This window comes from Psittacula echo (genome assembly GCF_963264785.1).
Source record: "Psittacula echo genome assembly, chromosome: 3".
NCBI classification, from domain to species: Eukaryota; Metazoa; Chordata; class Aves; order Psittaciformes; family Psittacidae; genus Psittacula; species Psittacula echo.
Window position 1 is genome coordinate 11,289,184 of NC_137736.1, and position 20,011 is coordinate 11,309,194.

The 20,011-nt window shown below is 45.9% G+C and overlaps 1 protein-coding gene across 2 annotated transcripts in view; it reads left to right on the top strand.

The window, feature by feature from the left end:
- Positions 1–20,011, top strand: part of LSAMP (limbic system associated membrane protein) — a gene marked incomplete at its 5' end in the record, with an annotated part of 299,786 nt that overhangs the window by 131,027 nt on the left and 148,748 nt on the right. For both annotated transcript variants that reach the window (XM_080613825.1, XM_080613826.1), the window contains one exon: positions 11,674–11,906. In XM_080613825.1, the coding sequence (XP_080469951.1) occupies positions 11,674–11,906 (233 nt within the window). The remainder of the gene's footprint in view (positions 1–11,673; positions 11,907–20,011) is intronic.

Consider the following 20,011-nt stretch of genomic DNA (forward strand, 5'->3'; position numbering starts at 1 on the left):
ATGTAGATGACAAGAAGTTTTTCCTCAAGTTTGAACAGGCTTAGTTCTCTTCTGTTTCTGACCCATTACTCCTTTCTAGACCCCTAGGCATCTTGCTAAATAATTCCTCTCTTCCCTCGGTGCTTTCAGCTTTCAAAGAGGTATAGCTTGTCAACATGTCCCTTTTAAGTCTTCTGTTAGTCAAGTTATACATATTTAATGTTTTTAAACTTTCTTTGGATGCTGATCCCTTTCCAGCCGTTGATGGATTTTGCTGTTGCTTGCTTCTGAATTCCCTCCAATTCCCCATATCATTCTGGAAGCAAGGTGCCTTGGATTGACTGCACCAGTCCAGGTGCGCCCAGTATTTGGTGACAGTTGTTTTTTTGGTGGAATTGAAAAAGGGAAGCAGCAGAATCTCTCAAAGGGAATCTGCTTTGTGGTCTCCTCTCTCAGAGCATTATTTTGCGATGGTATTTTGGTACTGGCTTTAGATATGGAAATGAGAGTGTGTGTCTTGCTCAGAAGCTGTTCTCTGCTTTCAAGTGGGAGAGAGATGGAAAAGGGGAAGACGGGTTAAGCTCCTCAAAGGCTTTGTCTACATTAGGCTTTTTTCTTCCTATTTCCCACCATTGCTTGCACGGGTACAGCTCAATCCACAGTGGCACCGATGACAGCTCTGGCACAGGCAGGGAAGCCAACGTGTTTCGCTAAACATTGTCTCCACAATCTCTACAAGCCCTGACTCCACCAGCCACGCTGCAGCAGCAGGAGCTGGAGAAGGAAAAGGTCAGCTGTAAATAATAACTAGAGTGTTTGTACATCAAGGAGGTGTCCTTCGTTGAAATGCAGCGGCAGGGAATGAGCAGGCAGGATGAGCTCACTTCCTCATTCGTTCCAAAATGCCACCCTTCTACTGCTAGCAGCCCAAGGGAAACGCCTGGAAGGGAAGATGATAACTTATTTGAGCCACCTCTGATACTCTCACAAGATCAGAAAAGAAGGGAAATTAAAGTCTTTATTTTCACTATTGTTGCTTCCATTCCCACTCTGATTTGCTTCTCCAAAGAGTTCCCTGGTGCGAGTCTTTCTCTTCCACTGCCTCCAGGACAAGGGCTAGTGCTTCAGACGTGCTATTCTGTTTTCCCTTTTGGGGGAGTATGAGATGCAATGGACATTAGGGCCCACAAAATAGAAAGCAGATTCCTGTGTCGAGTAGCGTGCTTCTCCGCTATTAAAGGAACTATTTCATATGGTACAAAACACAGGAGACACCTGCCAGTTTCACATAACACTTTAATCTGACATTCTTTCGTTTGTGTGCCAATTAATGGTTAACTGACAAAATTCTCAGCCAGAAAGTATCATCAGGATGAGGATGTTAATGAGTTTGAAAGAAAGGAAAAAAGGGCAGAGGTTTGAGAAATGCCTGTGGGATAAGAACGGCAGAGTACAAACTTACAAGGTGGAATGCAAGCTGTCATTCAGAGAGGAAGCCAGATTACACAAAGAGTAGATTTAGATTAGATTAGATATAAAGAAGAAGTTCTATACCGGGAGGGTGGTAAGGCACTAGAAGAAGTTGTCGGGAGAAGTTGTGGCTTCCCCATCCCTGGCAGCGTTCAAAACCAAGCTGGTCAGGGCTTGGAGCAACCTGGTCTAGCAGAAGGTGTCCCTGACTATGGCAGAAGGGTTGGAACTGGGATGGTCTTGAATGTCCCTTCCAACCCAAACTGTTCTGTGATTCAGCGCTTTGCTTGGGGCTGGATTAATAGACTTTTATGGCTGGGAAAGATCATGAAATTATGTAGCTGGTGATTTATATTGTACTTTCAGGAGGTGTTCCGCCACCCTTTGAAACATCTGTCACTGATCATGGGAGAGTGGTTACTGGATTGTGAGGCCCAATGCTCTGACCTTGTAATACCATTCACTGCTGCTACCAGCCCCATTTCTTTCCCCAAACACTCAGGTGTGGATATCTGGGCACTTATTTGCTCCTCTCCATGGAGGGGTGCTGCCACTGCAGACCTCTTGATCACTGCCGATACCTTGATCACCACCCCAGCAAGCATTAAGGCTGGTGACCAGCATCAGTCCCTGAGAAGCCTTTGGTCCTAATCTGTTTGGCTGTATTTTCCCATGTCAGAAACCTTCCCAGAGGTGGTACATGGCTTTGGGCCACATGGCAGCCAGCTCTTCCTCACCCATCGAAGGCTTCTGCAGTCCTGTGGACATGCCTCTCATTTGCAGCAGCCCCGAGAACACATGCTGATGCTGTCACACTGCTGCATGGGTTGGCATGTATGGCACCTTGCTTTTTGGAACTGGGCCATGGCACCACAGCATCAATCACAGGGACTGTTTTTCAGGCTTACATGTGCCTCTGCATATGTGATTGTGAGGGGGAGAGCTGCGGAACTCCCCTGTCATCTCTCCAATTACAAAATACATGAGGTGGTGCCCCAAAGTTCCAGTTGCAGTTATTTTGGTCTTAAGTTCTGTAGTTCCCTTCCCCGAGCAAGCCACTGGATTCCACAAGCTGTTTGCAGTGCCAAGTCTATCTTCAGCTGCAATGAGCTGATTTGCAAATCTCTCCCTTACTCTGTGACAGCTTCTGGTGACACCTCCTGCATTTTTAGCTTGAAACTGGGGTGGGAGGAAGGGACCCGAGAGCACACAAAACACTCTGAAGCTCTCTCTCATGTTTGTGCTGTCCCTCTTCTGCACCCACTCTCTCCTCACCTGCCCTCACTCTGGTTCTTCCTTGTTGCCCCACTCTTTCAGAGCTGCCCTTTGCATTACTAATCTGTGGCATTATCTCATTCTTCAGTAGCTGTCTTGACGTTTCTCAGCAGCTTTTGCCTCTTCCCCTCCTTCTTTCTCTCCCTGCCTTGCCACCCCATGATGTAGCACTGCCTTTCTCCATCTGCCCGATTGTTTCTCTGCTTTTTATCTGGGTGCTGGAGCTCCAGGTGCTGTCATTCTCCACGGCAGCACAGAATGTTTCACATTGCCTCTGCGGCTGAATAATTACCAGATACAGAGGCACGTGGACTTCCCAGCCAAACCCTCCCTCTCCTCCTGCCAGAAAAGGAGATAGCATCTCTGAAACACACTTCTTTTTAGAAGGAATCCAAGGGAAAAGTTGGGAAGTAGCTTTCCTGGAGTTACCTCATGGTGACCACATCAAAGTTACCTGTGGGGTACTGGAGGTCCAGGTAGAAGAAAGAGGTGATTTCCAGTACTGAGTTTGTGAAGGAAAATAAAGGGGATGATAGTCTGTATGGGTGACTTATTGGTACTCCCATTCTCATTCTTGATGTATCCCCCAACCAGAAAAAGTCCTAATGGTGCAGAGACTCATCAGTAGCTGTTTGATTTCAGGTCCTTTTACAACTTTGGCATAAAACCCAATATTCAGTTCACATAAGTGACTAATTATCATTGTCTTTCAGTGAATTTCAGTTCCTAAGTGACTGCAGGTACTTTTTAAATGTCAGCCGATGTCTTAGCTCTGGCAAAAACAGTCTTTAGCGTAAGTGCGATGCAACCAAAGGGCAGATCATCTGGCAATGTTCCCCACTGCCATCCTGTATCATCTCTGCTATTCCCTGGTTTCCCCTTTTAATGCTACAGAAGCCCCGTGATGTTAGAGGGAGCTGCAGACAGCAGAGTGAGGCATGTGTTCCTGGTTGGACATTTCACTAAGGCTATGTGATCACAGCTGATGAGCATTGCCTTATCATGCTGGATCAAGATCAGGGCCAGGTTTATGGCTGGACTAAAAGGGACACAGAGGAGTCCTCAGCTAACCCAAAAGGAAAAGAGGGAGCTCAGGGTCTCCTCAGCAATCTCAGCCTCCTGACTGATCTCAGTGCAAGACCCTGATGCAAGCTGTCAGAGCACTTGGCACTTCTGCAAGCATCAGCCAAAGAGCAGTTCAGCCTCCCTGCACACACGTGGGGAGCAAGTCTCCTCTGGCAGGAGTCCTGTAGCTGAAGACAGTCACTCCAGATACGTGCCTCGGAGTGGCAAAGAGCCATTAAGGGTTTCCTGGCTATGCTGTAAGAAAACAGAGGGTTTTCCCTAGGTCTGATGAGATATAGTCTGAGGCTTTTCCTGTCTTTTTAAGTTTTAAACTGTGCTGGGATCTGGCTGGGATGGAGTTAACTTTGCTCATAGCAGCGCATACTGTTTTTTTTAAGAAGGTACTTCTGCTGGAATGGACATGAACTGAAGTTGTTTATGCAGGTATTCTGATCTCCAGCTGACGGGAAGAGCAATAAATCATGCCAGTAGAAGTTCTCTTACTCTGATATAGTTACATCCACCCCTGTTATGTAGTTACATCTCCCTGTAGGAAAGTATTGGCATTACAATTACTATAATTGCTCTATTTCTGGGTTTTTTTTTCTCTACAAACATGTACTCTTAAATAGTAATTTTAACAGAAATACAACCCTTTTAAGGCCAGCGTGTGTTTGCTAGTGAGAACCCATTCAGCTAGCTGTCTTTTTAGGTTGGCTTTTTTGTGTGTATTTCCTTGGGTTTCATTTTCCACGTGTATCACATGGACTGAGAGACGAGGATGCTCACAGCAGAAGAGCAGTTCTGCACTGATAGTCATATTCACCAGTTGCCATTCTTTTTTGCTTTCGTTAAAAAGAGGTAATGGGAGAAAGAGTGAGATAGGAACATTTCTGTACCAAGGCACTGGGGAGTCCTCGTCTAGAAAGCTGGGTATGAATTCTGGTCACAAAAGAGGAATTCACACTGGAGCAGGTGCTGAGAAGGACTACAGGGGTGTTTAGGACAATGGAGAGTCTATCACACAAGAAGAAACTAGGAGAGTTTGGCTTGTAGAGCTCAGCAAGATGAAGGCTGAGAGGGAATATGATTGCTCTCTGTGAACACGCTGGAAGATAAGCACAGGGAAGAGAGGAGGGCTATTTAAGCTAAAGGATGTTGCTGGCATGAGAGGCAATGGATATGAACCAGACTTAGGAAAACAGTTTCTAATCAGCAGAGCAGGAAGACTTTGAACAGCCTTCCAAATGAAGCAAGGGGAGGTACCCACACCAAACACACTAGGCTTAAGTAGGAATAGCCCCAAATTGTCACCTGAGTGCAGACGTACCTGCAGGCAGGTATAACGACCAAGGTCACAGCATCATACGGCTGAAAGAAAGCATGGACGGTTTCCCCCTCCTGCCATTTTCCAGTGCAGGACTGGCCTTAAGCAGTAGTTTCTAAATCCCTCCGAAGGCCTGTGTTATCATGCTGGCAGTAATGGCTCAGGAGTTATTTATGCCACATTTTGGAAATCCGTCTTGCTTTGTCTCAGCATTCACTCTCAAACAGTGACCCTGCTGTGGGTTGTGGCGCATCAGGAGAGGAGCAGTAGCTGGACTAGGCTGGGGAAAGAAAGGAACAGTGGCACAGGGAGAAGGAGGAGGAGTTTGAGCAACACCTCACACCTGTGTGCATTCAAATTTGGTAAAATGAGGCTTTTGGTGCTTGGCTGAGTGGAGGTTTCAGATGCTCAGCTGATGCAGTATCCCACTGCCATTCACTTAGAAGGCCCTCGCTTTTGCAGAGATGAAGGTATTTTCAGCCATGACTGTCTTCTATAGCATCTCCTGCTGAGGACAGCCTGATCCAGAGCAGTGGGAACCAACAGCTCCTACGTCAGTCCTCCAGACTGTGTGCTCCTATGTGCTCTGGTGGGGACTGTACACCAGGGACAGGGAGCTGGCTTCTGCAGCAGCAGCACTGCATTGCTCTTGATGTGCTGGCGGGGTCCAGCACTGCAGTGTCATTGCAGGGTCTGGCTGGACTCGTCCCCTGAGTACCCTGCCTCAGTGGTTCAGGGCTGGCATGCTCATGGTCTGTCCCTAGACCTTTCTGCCCATGTCCGTGCTGGGGCACAGCAGTAGCGCTGGGGTCTTACTGTCCCCCCAAGTTGACCATTGCTGTGTTCAAGTCCTTGCTTGCCATGCAGGGAAGGGTCGAACAGCATAAAAAGACAAGACCAAACAGCGTGTGTTTTGGTCTTGAGCTTTCCTCACAAGGCTGCTGTTACTGTGCTTAACCACCACATTAGCTTTCCAGGATCATACTTTGCAACACAACAGAGAATTTGTCTTGCACATTCAGAGCTGGCAGCCAGGAGCTGATGTTGCTTTGTGCCAAACAAGCCGTGTTTGATCCCTCTCTCTTTTCCCTCTTGCCACTTTGCTGCTGGGGGTAGAGGGCAGCAGGGGAAGCTGTTAGCTGGATCCTGCGACTGTGTGAAGTGCGAAGATTAGAGCGGGCTCATCACAGAGCCGAGGGGAAGGCAGGAGATCTGATCCAGGGCAGGCTGTGACATCCTCTGGCGAAAGGGGGTCATCTCCCTTGACAAGTGCAATGGAGTGGGTTTTGGGCGCTTCACCGCATGTGCAGCACCGAGTTTTGGTCTGCTGCACAGAGATTGTCTTACAGAAGAGCCAATCAAAGCGTTAATGGTGAAGAGATGATTAAAGAGGATTGTGGGAATTATGACAGAGCTGTTGCCACAATGTGCTTTGGAGAAAGAGGGTAGAAAATGCAGTCCAAAACCATACTATCTGTTGCTTTTTCCCCTGTCTGAGGTAAGAGCTGTAGCTTGCTGGCAAAGTATTTCATTAATCCTAGCAGGTCACTTCTTCTCACTAGTGGGGCTCTAGCAGAGAATGGTGGGATTGGGTCTGCTGTAAACAAAAATACTTATTTGGAATGACAACAGCACTTAAAAAACCCAAAACAATTATCTCAGGTTCAAGGTGACCCAACACATCATTGATAATGCTGTAAAATCCTTGCCATGTTAAAGTAATCATTTAAACAGCAACTTTACGAGGGCTTCCTTCCTGCCTCTTCATCACTTTAGGCTCTAAATATCAACCACCCCTTCCAGACACCATTAAACTTACCCTGAAAAGACCCCCTTGAAGGCAATAATATACTCTCACTCCATCTCCATAGCCTAGGGCCGTAGCTCTGTGCTGGTTTCCCTGAGGCAGGAGGGGAAGCACTCTGGTGAACTCAAGCTCTCCTACATCCTCCTCCTCAACTCTTGCATCTCCCACCCTGGCAGTGGGGCTTCCAGCCCTTGGAGCCTGTGCTGGGGCTTTCCAACCAAATGCCGCCTCTCAGCAGCGTGCCCATCTGTTCCCTAGAGGGAAGGGAGGTGGAAAGCTTAGGGCCGAGAGCTGCTGGAGTGACAGACACAACATCAACTGCGAGGAGTGTTACAGCAACATGTTAGGAAATCAACGCACAGTGTGGTGATGCCTCGATGGGAGGAGAAGCAGGAGTCCTTGGGGCTAGGAGTCAAGCACCAAGTGAGGCAGAGCAGGTGGTGAGACCTCCAGCCTTGGTGCTCATCAGGCGAGCTGTGGATGGCTGAGCCTCCCTCTCCTTTTCTTCTCTTGCTTTCTCACCTATCAATAGGAATAAAGCCAAATGCTTTCAAGAAGAGGGAAAAAATACATCTTCCTTACCCAGATGGAGTTTATCTCAGAGTCTATGAAGGCAGGCTTGCACCAGTGCTGGTTTGCCCCAGCACTGCTTGTTAGAGAGTGTTGTGGTTTAACCCCAGCTGGCAACCGAGTACCACTCGCTCGCATCCCCCCTGCAGTAGGATAGGGAGGAGAATCAGGAAAAAGGTGAAACCTGTGGGTTGAGATAAGAACAGTTTAATAATTAAAATAAGGTATAATATAATACTAATACTATTAATACTAATAATACTGCTAACACTAATAATGAAAAAGAAAATCACAAAAAGAGAATAAGGGAAAGGAAAAAAACAGCAAACATAAGTGATGCACAATGCAATTGCGGACTGACGCCCATTTGAAGTGATGGGTCCTCCTAAAGGTCCTAAAGTGTTCTCCTGCAGCAAAAATATCACCCCCTCCTCTCCTCTCCCTCCTGCAGCACAGCTCAGCCCTATCATCTGCATTTGCAAGTGGGGAAACTGAGGCTGGGATAGGCGTGTGGGATGGCCCAGGTTCCTTTCTCCACATTCAGTTTCCAACCATCCTGTCCTGGCTGGCTGTCTTGTGGTTGTTAGCCACTGTGGGAGAACTGGAAACACACCTGTAACAGCTAAATATGGTGCCATCACTAAAAAAACCCAGGCGCCAAGGAGGGCTAAAGGAGCAGGACAGCAAGTTCCTTCTGTTTGCCAAGTCCCTGCAGTGGTCATGCAAGTCATGACCATCATCACTAGCTGGTCCTCTTGTTAGCTGCATCAGAGATGTCAAGAAATTAAACCTGAAACCCTAAGGAAAAGCAAAATGGATGGATTGCAAATCATTTATTAGCGTTCACTGATGCTGGTGCTAATGCTTTCAGTAAGCCTAATGAAAAGTGTTTGACTGTCTCTGTGAACTTGATTATTGATTATTAGTGAACAATAAGAGTCATTTGATATCTTGCGGATGCCATGCTCCTATTGCATTGCAGTTAGGATGTCAGTTAAAGTGCCATTTAATATTCTATTAGTATTGAATTAGCACTTATTACACTGTGAAAATCATCACCATAAATCCTTATTAAAACATGATCCATACAGCTGGGTGGCATCTTTGGCAGACTAAGAGGGTGCGTGTGTGCAGATAGACATACTGAGATGCATCATCTGGACAGGAGAAGGCTCAAGGGGGGACCTTATCACTCTCTACAACTACCTGAAAGGATGATGGAGCCAGGAGGATCAGTTTCTTCTCCCCAGTAACAAGTGATAGGGTAAGAGTTAATGACTTCAAGCTGTGCCAGGGGAGGTTTATTTTCGATATTAGGGACAATTTCTTCCCCAAAGGGTGGTCAGGCATCAGAACAGGCTGTCCAGAACAGTGATGAAATCACATTCACAGAGATGTGAACACCCTGGAAGTGTTCACAAACCATGTACATGAGGCCCTTCAGGACATGGTTTAGTGGTGAACGTGGCAGTCCTGGGGGAAAGGTTGGACTTGGCCTCAAAGGTCTTTTCCAACCTAGTGGATTCTATGATTCCATGATCACCCATGTGGATTCATGTTCGGAGCATGCCAGGACTTGGAATTTCCATGTTTGTATGTTGATTTTCCCTGACAGCTTGAGAGGAACAGGTATGCTGAACAGAACAGCTCGAATCCATTTCACTTACCCTTCCCATTTTCCTTGCAAGGTTGTCTGACTGTAGCTATTGACCATCTTCATAGGGCTGACCTCAGAGGGTGTAGGACAGGTCATGACAAGTTTTTAGCAAAGAGGAGGGAAGGGTGAGTGTCCCATCAGCAGAGAGAGAGGATGAGGCTTTGTTCTAGTTGCACCACTGAGCTGTTCCTGACCTGAGGGACACTGCAGGGTCATCTTTGCTCCCTCCAAGCATAGGCTTTTACTGACTAGGTGCAAGGCAGAGCCACAGTGTGTTGCACTGTATCACATAGCACTGCAGTGTAGGTCTGGAAAGCATCCTGTCAGGGCTGGTGCAATGCATTGGTGTGCTGGGGGATTTTCAGTGGTGACTCAGAAACTTTAGCTGTTAATCTGCTCAGCTGCTCATGGCCACCCCCTTGGAGCTTTCACAATCCAGAAAGGGGCTCTGAACACTTTTGGAAAAGACTTAACCCTCAATACTGACTCTACTCTGAAATGTGTGTGCAAGAAGACTGGTGACCTTAAGGCAGCTGGCTCTGGAGACACACTGGGTGTCCCTACAGGGTCCCTGCTCCCAGGTCTGGGGCTCAGTATTCTCCCTGGGTCCTTGCTTGTACCTGCTACCACTGGTGATTACAGCCTGGGGTGCCCAACTGAACCAGGGCACTGCCATAGAATCATAGAATGGGTGGGGTTGGAAAGGACCGTAAGATCATCCAGTTCCAACTCCCTGCCATGGGCAGGGACACCTCACGCTAGAACATGTCACCCAAGGCTCTGTCCAGCTGTCACAATGGTGCTGGTTTCTACATGTAGAAGTAGTGCCCTAACAAAGCACAGCTTTTAAAAACAACATAGATCACAGCTGAGAGCTTACCTTAGGGCAAGTGCCTGCCTGGCCAGGAAGGTAGACTCTGGCCTTCCTTGATTGGATGGTGCCAGTGCTGACTGGGCCTTTTGGACTGCTCTGTAAAGCAGAGGTTTGTCGTATCAGAGCTGCTTCCAGCTTGCCTAGCAGCATGGCATGCCGTCCATTGATGTCCACACAGCCTGGCTTCCCTCCTGCCCACAGGTAACCCCAGAAGAGCTCGGGGAGCAACCATGGGCATGCCAAAGGGAGGAGGTGAGAACTGCTGACTGTAATGGTAGGGTCATGTCAGGTCATGTCGCAAGGGACGGCAGCTGCAGCACAGCATGAATGAAATGCATTCAGAGGAACTTGGAAAATGTCTGACCCGTGCTAAGAGGCTGTATGAAAGCCTACTGTCAAATACTTGTCTTATCTTGAAGCAACAATCTTTATCCTCTCTCTTTGCTCTTGCAAGCACACCGCATGCATGATTAGCTAGGAGGAGAGGTGCCGGATTATTTGGATGCTGGTAGGTTGTGGGCAGAGCTCTGAGAGGTGAAGGAGCAACAGCTCTGTAGGCTAAGCTTCCCTCTTTATCCGCAGAGCAAACATGGTTTGTGCTGCTGCAGGGCAAACCCTCTCAGCCTGTCTGAGCCTGGCCTTGATGGGTATGGCTGCCAGGGTGAAAGAGGAGTTATGTCCCCGTGTCTTCTTCAGCCTTAGACCTCTCATTGGCATCTCTTCGTCTCTTCTGTGAAAGCCACCTTCTGGAGGTGGGAAGTGGTACAGAGCAGGTGCCTTCTACCAAAATGCATTTGTCTTCACAGCACCTTCTGTTAAGGAACAAAATGCTTGTCATGCAGTTCCAATTGGGTTAGTCTGCCCTCTGCCTGGTAGAGGCTGGCAATCAGGGCCATGGCCGTTGCTGGTCCTGGTGCTGCTCCTCTGCCTGCTGCCCCTTGCTGTCATTCCTCCTCTCCTGTCTCAACTAGGATGTTGCCAGGACATGCTGCATGTGTCAAAGGGATGGCAGTGACACCCCTGAAGCCTCTCCTTTACACCCTGAAATCTGCACTTGCCTGCACAAGTGGGCAGATGTGCATTGGCAAGACTCTGCGTGTGTGTGTTAGGAGGGTGGTGTTGGTGGAGTGAATCTCCTTTTCAACAAAGCTGTTTCTTGCTAGGGGGATGGAGAGGGGACATACACTAGAGCTCCTTCCCCTTGTGCCGCTGAAACTGAGGGATGGAGTGGCTGTGCCCTCTAGCTGACACAGCTCTGAACCTTTGCCCTCCAGGCTTGGCAGGGGTCTGGGAAATAACACTCTTGTATACTTGAAGGTGAAGGAGAAGCATGGGAAGAACTCCTTCTGACCTTTCCCATTGGCAGGGTTAGAAGGGATTTAGTGACCAGGATCTCTTGTAGTCTTCCAAAGTCCTTTTTGATGCAGGTGTAGGCTACAAATCCTATGGACCAAACGTTTCTGAAACCCTTCCAAAAACCACTGTGAAATACATGACCATGAGGCAGCAATGGTGAGGAGATGATGTGGTTCTCTGGCAAGGCACGAGTGTACTGTGAAGTTTCTGAGCAAAGCAGTAAATGGAAAGGACAAAATGGAGATGATGGAGAGGTTTGCTAATCTCCCGCTCGTCTTTCTTGTCCTCTGCAGGTGTTATGTAGAAGACAGAAGCTCCAAGGTGGCCTGGTTAAACCGTTCTGGCATCATTTTTGCTGGAGAGGACAAGTGGTCTCTGGACCCTAGAGTAGAGCTGGAGAAGAGAAACCCCCTGGAATACAGCCTGCGGATCCAGAAAGTGGATGTCTATGATGAGGGGTCCTATACGTGTTCAGTGCAGACACAGCATCACCCCAAGACTTCCCAGGTTTACTTGATCGTGCAAGGTAAGCAACATGGCTGAGAAGAGAAACAAAAAGCAAGGCACAAGGGGTGGAGGGATCTGTATCTATCTTAGAGAAACCCCAAAGTCAGTATCCTTTCATGGTATAACAGAGTAAACACACTAAGGAGATCACCAATACTGGTAAGGGCATTATGAAGTTTGTTTGTTCCATCCTGTCCAGACCAGAATACCAAATGAGTGAATTTACTCAGCTTTGGTTTGTTTTGCTTTTAATCTTCACACCATTCTGTCTATCTGCCTATTTATCTAAAATATTTATAGAGCAGCTTAGATAGATAGTTGTGTATGAATGTGTTTGATACATATTACAGATATATTCAGCTTCTACATTATCATTCAGGCAGGAGTTTGTTGTTTCTTCTGCTTTGTCTGGTAACCCCAAATGCTGCAGATTTTTACGTTCCCCAACAAGAGTTTGAATCTCTCTGGATATAAATGCATGCATGAAGGGACTCTTGCTGGTACCACTTGGCAAGCTTTAGAGTGTTTCTCTGCAAGGTGAAGTCTGGATGTATGGTCAGAGGTGATGCTTAACATGTGAGTTTAGTAAGACAGAAAGCTCCTGCTTAGTTTTCTTGCACAAAATCCTCCCCCAGCAACGTGAATAGCAGCTCGGCTTGGCTGAGTGTTTGCTGGAGCATGCAATGCACTCACCAGCCCTGGAGGCGTACCCTGCCTTGCTGCATAGCTAACTGGCTGTAGGTGTTTTATTGCTAGTAAAATCTGACAGCACACCATTTTCATTTACCTGCCAAGAAAAACATAGGTACAAATTAATTTTACAGCCATGCACATGTATTATTAATTCCATTTGTGCCTATTAGGCATGGGCCTAAGCAGGAAAATTGGGTTCTGTGCCTTAGCTTTCACCTAAACATGTGGGTGTCCAGCTCTGAAAGACTGCCACCTTTCTGAGGATGAGAAAATACAGGTTTTGGCACACCTAAACTCTAGGTGCCTGTAAACAAGGTACCTGTGGATAATCTTTTTTCTAATGCCCACCACAGATTTAAGAACAAACCCATTGCAACATCGTGCTTCCTTTTAAAGCGCCAGGTCCTGTAACCCTGTAATTAGGTGAAACTCAGAGCCTTGATTTTCCCAAAATTAAATTTAATCTGGTAAAAACAAAAAACCCAAGCAGAATATAATAACTACAAAATCCTTTTCCATTTGGAAGGGTTATACTCATCATTTTAAAACCATGCTTTAAAAATAACCTGAACTAATAAAACTAATTTGTTACAGAATAGTATCTGTTAGAAAATAATCTTTTTTTCTCTCTGACTATTATTTTCTCATATTGATTATTATTATTCTCAGATTTGGAGGTTGTCTGCCTGAAAAATAGCCTGCCGCTAGTAAAAATGAAAGGAGTTTGGATATTGAGTTTAATCTTTTTAGTTGTATTTATTCAATGCATTTTATTTACTTCTTTTTGTGTTCATACATTTAAAATCATTGTCTGTGTGAAGCTCTGGTCATCCCAAATGTAGAAGTAAAGGAAGAAAAAGAAAATACACCTCCTGAAAAGATTAAATAACAGGGTGGTCAACGGGTGCGCCTGGTAATCTGGCAGGAGGATTCTTGCAATGATGGTCAATGATTCTCTATGAACAAGCCCAGGGAAACCAAAGCAAGGTCAGAGACTCCTTGCTAGCCTTGCACACATTGGTGATGCCTGGATTTGTTAGTGAAAGATCCTGCAATGATAGTGCTCATGCCCTGGCAGCAACAGGGGGCTTCTTGTTCTGCTCAGTTAGCACTGTCACACGTATTTCTGCTCCCCACTGTGCTGCGTGCCAAAGGCAAGTCCTTAATCTCCCCCAGTGGAACTCCCTTATCTGTATATATAGCCAGTGTGAAAACCCAGCCCCTGTTACCCCTAGAAACAATGGGATAGCTATAGCAGAGACTAACAAACAGGTAGGAAGGTACTAGAGTGATGCCGGAGCCCTTTTAATCAGAGAAGACCACTTCCATGTCCACAGTGCCAGCTGAAATAGATGGGCTTTGGTATATCCTGAGATCACTGCAGGCTAATGGAGCTGCATTGTAGGAGCAGGTCCTTTCCTCCCTTGAGAAAATCAGCTTTCCCTGGGGTGAGCTCTGCTCACTGAACACTGCTGGTCAGAGCTGCAGCAGCATGTCTCAGAAAGAGGGCCATCACCTCTCTAATGTGTGTGCCCGTGCCCTTCTATATTTTCAAGGGAAGAGCCAATTCTACCTTGTCTGCCAGCACCCACCTCTGCACAGACAACTTAGCCTGCTCCTTTCCTCTCTGAAGTATGTATGTCTACTCTCAGGTGAAACATATTGCAGAGTTCTAAAAGAGGGGCAGTGAAAGAACAACAAAAAAGTCTTCTTCATAAGTCTTCCCTCCTTTCTAAACTTAAAGCCAACTCCACTGGTAGAAGTAGGCATCCTATGGCCATCTATTCTGTCTTTCTGACCCACTGCTTGCATGGTAGATTGGATTGGAAGCATCTGTTTCTGCTCAGCTCAGTTGTTACCAGATGCTTGTACTGCGCTCTCTGCGCTGGGGTGAATGCATGAAGAGGCCGCTTTCAATCACCACCTCACTCAAAAAGCATTTTGTGTTGCTTCAGTGGGGGTGTAATGGCTATTAGTGAATCTTTCTGTTTACTACCCCAGATATTTCTGTTGGCATCTGGTCGGAGTAGCAAAGAGCTGGAAGGACCCATAAGAGATAATCTGGCTCTTCTCCATGCAGTCAGACAAGATCAGCTATACAGTAGCTGCCACTAACATGTATTCTTTGAAGACACCCTGTGCCTGTGCAACCAGTGCATGGCCATTATTATACTCACTTTGACTTGGAAAGCTTTTATGATCCAAATTGATTTTGCTGCCAATTATTTCTGGTCCTTCAAAGACACGTGGTGGTAATTTCTCCTTTTACTCAAAACTACCTTTTATCTGCTAGAAGCCCATTAATCCTTGTGTTGCAGACCTCTGTACTCCATCTTAACAGTCTCACTGCTTCTCGCAGGTCATATTTTCCAACCCTTATGTCATGTGTATTTCACTAATGTCTGGTTTGTCTACGTGTTTCCTTAAGTGTACTGTCCAAACCAAAGCAAGAGTTCCAGTTTAGGATTAAGTTGTGCAGATAAAAGTACCAAGTGTGTTTCGTGTATCATACTTCACTTACCTAACCCCAGAATGAGATGAGATTTACCCTTTTTTTATGGGTGCCTCATTGCTTTTGCTTATTCATTCTCTCTGCTGTTTTCTAAGCCTCTCTTACTGGTTTGCAGCACAGTCTGTAGCTCATTCCCCACTCCTGTATGTAGGCATTAGTTGTTTCCCACCCTTCTTCCAGAGCATAGCACTTCGTGTTCGCTGTAGTTGGATGCCATCTGGTTGGTTTCTCCATGAAGACCATTGGAGACCCTGGTCTCCAAAGAACTTGCACATGCCCCTAACTTGGTGTCATCAACAAAAGTCAGGTGCCTTCTTTCCGTTCCATTATGAAGGTGTTAATTAAAGTATTGAAGAGATCAGAGCACAAAAGTGGACTGTGGTAGCAACCCACTAAAAACTCCATCCCTGGTGGATAGCAGTCTAGTGGTTGCAGCTATTTGAAGCATCCTGATGGTGATTTAACATCCTCCATATTCTCTTAGCTTGTTCAAGAGACTGTTCGACCTTCTGAAGTCAAAATATATTACATCATCATACATACTGGTTCTGCATTATCTTTTATGTCAGATATCCTACAAAAAAAAAAGGGGAATGAGGCTGGGATGACATGATATGTGCTTACCAAAAGAACATTGCTTATTTTTTTTTTTTTACTGTATTATTATGCTTATAAATTAGATGTTTAATTGCTCATTCCAGTATGTTGAGTAACTTTTCCAGGAGAATCAGTCGTAATGAGGATGTGGTGGCTGTTCCTTTCCCAGCATTACCTTGGGTTATTCTTTTAGAGCTATATCTTCAAGCCGTTCTCAGGTATTAAATATCAGTGGAGAAATCCCTACAGTCATAGAATCACAGAATGTTTGGGGTTGAAAAGGACCTTAAGATCATCTAGTTTCAACCCCCTTATTTGTCTCATCAGGGTCACAGGCACAAAAGGCACAGTGATTTTAGCAGGCATTGGGTTTAAAAGGTTTCTGCAATAAAGTCTTAGGCCTGTTCAAGTCAGGCTAAAGGAATAACTCTTTCAACTAGGAGCAAGCAGATGGTTGCTGTATTTGCAGGCCAGAGCCTTTACAGCAAGGCAGCATTGTGAATGGAGATGGTTGGGAACTTTTCAGCGAAACTAAAGCATTTCACTGGTTTGGGCTTTGATTAAAATTTAATAGGGAAGGTTTTACAGGTCTGAGGTGCTTTTTCTAGTCAAAATCGGGAAGAGAAAAAGGTACAGCATTGCCACAGCCTATCTAAAAGATACAGCATTCAGCTGAGGTATGAAGAACTCAGGTTTGCGTTTGTGCTCAGACCCTGGGAATCCTGCAGGCTCACTAACATTTCTTGTGATTACCAGTTATTGGCTGTTCAAAAGATGTGGGCTCTCCCTTGCTTTAATGTTTATTTCATGACAAGAAACAAAAATCAAAAGGGCTTTGTGATTTTGGCAAAATGAAATCAAATTTGGAACCGTCAGCAGCAAATTTTCACAAAGAGGAATTCTTGTTTACTGCCCAGCCCTAATCACAAACTCCAAGTCAAATGCATAGCAGCTAAAGGCCAAATCCTACAGTTTTCTTTCAAACTGATAGGCATTCGTGTATGAAAAGAACCACAGGGTGTAGCCTTTCTCCGTTATGAATTGCTTTTGTAGAGCTCCTTGCTTGCAAAGGTTCAGACTGACCATGCATTGTTTCAAAGTGGTATAAAGATGTACTTGTTGCTGGGATTTAACCATAGAAAATTTGTTATTAACTCTATGTGGTAGATTAGCTGTGCCCCCTCTCAGTCCCCTCCCTTGAAATTAAAGGACTTTGTGCTGGTGACTGGTAAAACACTGCAGAGAGAAATTGTTTACCCAGGAAGGCAGCTGAAGCCAGCCTGGCTTCCCCTGTGTAAGCAGTGCTCTGCCAGTGAGCCCCTTATAAGAGCTGGGTCTAGGGCTGGGGAAGGAAGGGATTTACCACCATCCACTCAGCTCTTTGCCCTCATTGCTGAGGACAGAGATGGGGAAAGATTATGACTGTGAAAAGGCTTTCTGAGCAGAACTGCAGCAAGGAACATGAGCGTGTTTTATACGAGCATGAAGTCACACATCAGGTGGAGGTAACTTCTGCTGGTCATCAGCCTGGGACCCTAGCCAAACCAAAGAGGGGTTCATCCAACCAAATGTAGGTGTTACCACTGGAGTGGGTCACCTTGGACTCCCTTTGTCGTTAGTTACAGCTTATGCTGAAGCAGTAATTCAGAACTCATCAGACACAATGTCAGTGTCCCTCCATTGGCTGTAACGGGAAGCCTAAGGTGAACAGTCCATATGGTGCCATGCATCCTTTTAGTCTTTCCAGATCCTTTTCTGTCAATCTCCACTGGAGTTTATTCCCTACCAGAGTACAGGGTTGGGAGCTGTTAGTGCTTGTAGTGGGTTGCTGGGACACCAGAGGTGGGCTGATTATGAGCTCAGCTGAGCTGTGGTGGGAGCCCTTCTTCCTCTAGCATTCCTGGCCTTCCATCTCTTCAGCCAGCACTGCAAGCAGAGCGGTTTGAAGAGAGCTGAAGCTGCTTTTCCTTTGCTGAGCCAGACAATAAGGATGTGGGAGTTAGATGTTGTTTGCTTCCTTGCTTTGTCGGCGCGGAGCCCAGAACTTGGAGGGATCTTTCTGAGCGCTAACACTGTAGTGCTTTCAATTCCATAGAGTCTGCAGTAGGTAAGACCGAGCACAGACCCCTTTGTCTTTTTCAGGACATAGTCCCAATGGGAAAATGACACTGAATCTGGCATGCTGTTGCAAAGAATAATGAGATAACATGGGAGTATGAATTTTCTTGGAGGAAGAAAAGAGGTCATTTTGCTGGGAGCGGTGAGGGAGAAGAAGAAAAGATAGGAAGGAGGAGGTAAATTCAGATTACTATGGGGACCAAGAGAAACAGGAACAGCGGGCTCAGAAGGAAGTGACAGCAGATCAGTTTGATGGAGAAAATAAGCTGAGAGAGCAGGGAATCATCCTGGGGAACTGAAGCATGGTAGATCTTGCTACCCCCCTTCTGCTGTTACCACGGGCTGCAGTTTCCTACCAGCAAAATAATTCCAGGATTTCCAGCACACAGTGGTATTGGTGACAGTCTTTCTAGGTTTTCTGAGCTGCTTTGTTTTGCCCAAACTCATAAATTGCAGGAAACTGCACCTGGTGTTTCCAAGAAACTTCCTGACACTCCCCATCTAGTATTTTTATGGCCTCCCTGTAGTGTCCTGATGCCTCTTCTGTTTTCCTATCTTCAGGCATGGCTGGGATATTACTATGCAGTATAGGGTTTGGCTGTGTTATATAGGTTGGATCTCAGCACTTAGTGCATAAATCAGGAGGTTTTTCTGGAAGTATTTTGGTGCTTGCGTTGCAGGTGCAAGGCAGGAGACAAAAACAGAATACTTCAAAAAATGCTTACTCATTTTAGAGAAAGAAGTAGCACATAAAAGACACAGAACGTTTTTCTATGGCTAGGAGGAAGGATCCTGATTTGATAACCCAACTCCATAGTGATATAAATCAGCTTAGCTCGAGTGTCTCTTTAGAGTAGCACCAGCTGATTTTGTGTGATCCAGATTCAGGCCAGTGCTACGAAAGTGTTTGCCTTGTTATTTCTCACTGTGATTGTCTCAGTTGACTGTACCAGGTCTTAGCCTGGACTGTAAGACGGTGGAGTGGGGACAATATACTGCTCTCAGCTCCAAACACAGCAAGAACGTAGTCCCACCACCAAGTCTGCTGACCCTTGAGAGATTACAAATAGCCATTAGTTATAAAGCCAAGTGTGTTCCTGCTCCTACTGCTGAAAATGCAGTGGCCATGGAAGCACAACAGAATTGCCTTGACCTGTTGCAAGCCTTGAGATTTGACCCAATTTACCTACAACAGGATATAGCCCCTTGGACATCCTAAGTCATTGGTTCTCATTGCTTGCTCTCTCCATAGAACCATAGAAAGCTTTGGGTTGGAAAGGACCTTAAGGTCACGCAGTTCCAGCCCCCTGCCACGGGCAGGGACAACTCACACTAAACCATGTCACCTAAGGCTCTGTCCAACGTGGCCTTGAACACTGCTGGGGATGGAGCATTTACCACTTCTCTGGGCAACCTGTGCCAGTGCCTCACCACCCTCACAGTAAAGAACTTCTTCCTTATATCTAACCTGAACTTCCCTTGTTTTAGTTTGAACCCATCAGCTGTTGTTCTATTGTTACAGTCCCTGATGAAGAGTCCCTCTCCAGCATCCTTGTAGGCCCCTTTCAGATATGTCCAGTGTCTTGTAAGTGAGGAACAATTTTTTGCTACCACCTCTTGAGATCACTTTGCAGAAAAGAAGTACTAGGATATACAGGAATAATGATCTTACTCATTGTCCATAGCAGGTCTTTAGCTGCTGAGTAGCTTGAAAATGAGAAAAAATGCATTGGGTTTTTTTTTTTTTTTTTAGATCTTATCTGAAGCTTTGGATTTCTAACCCAAAATAATGAGAAAAGATTTATAGCTGGTCTCCACTAGAAACTTTAGGATCAGCTTGTCTTTTTCTTCGCAGTACGGATGAAAGCTGAGGTTAACCATGCTCCACATTTCTCTGTCTCAGATCAACCTTTTGCCTATCTTTACTGTCCATTTTATTTTCTTCTTTTCATTTGAAAGAAATACTGCCGGGCTGAGGTTAGCCAGGTTTGCAGTTCACTCGCTTGAGCTTTTATTATACCCAGACCTTAGAAATACTGGGAGTAGCTTGGCTTCCTAAGGAAACAAAGTGTGTATGGATTTATTTGTATGGTTATGATGTTTGGCTGCCCTTCTGCTTGGCACTGCTTTGGTCAGTTCACTCCAGCACCCCTCATACCTGCCATGACCTTGCCCCAGTAAGAGCTCCTTTCCCTCATATTCTC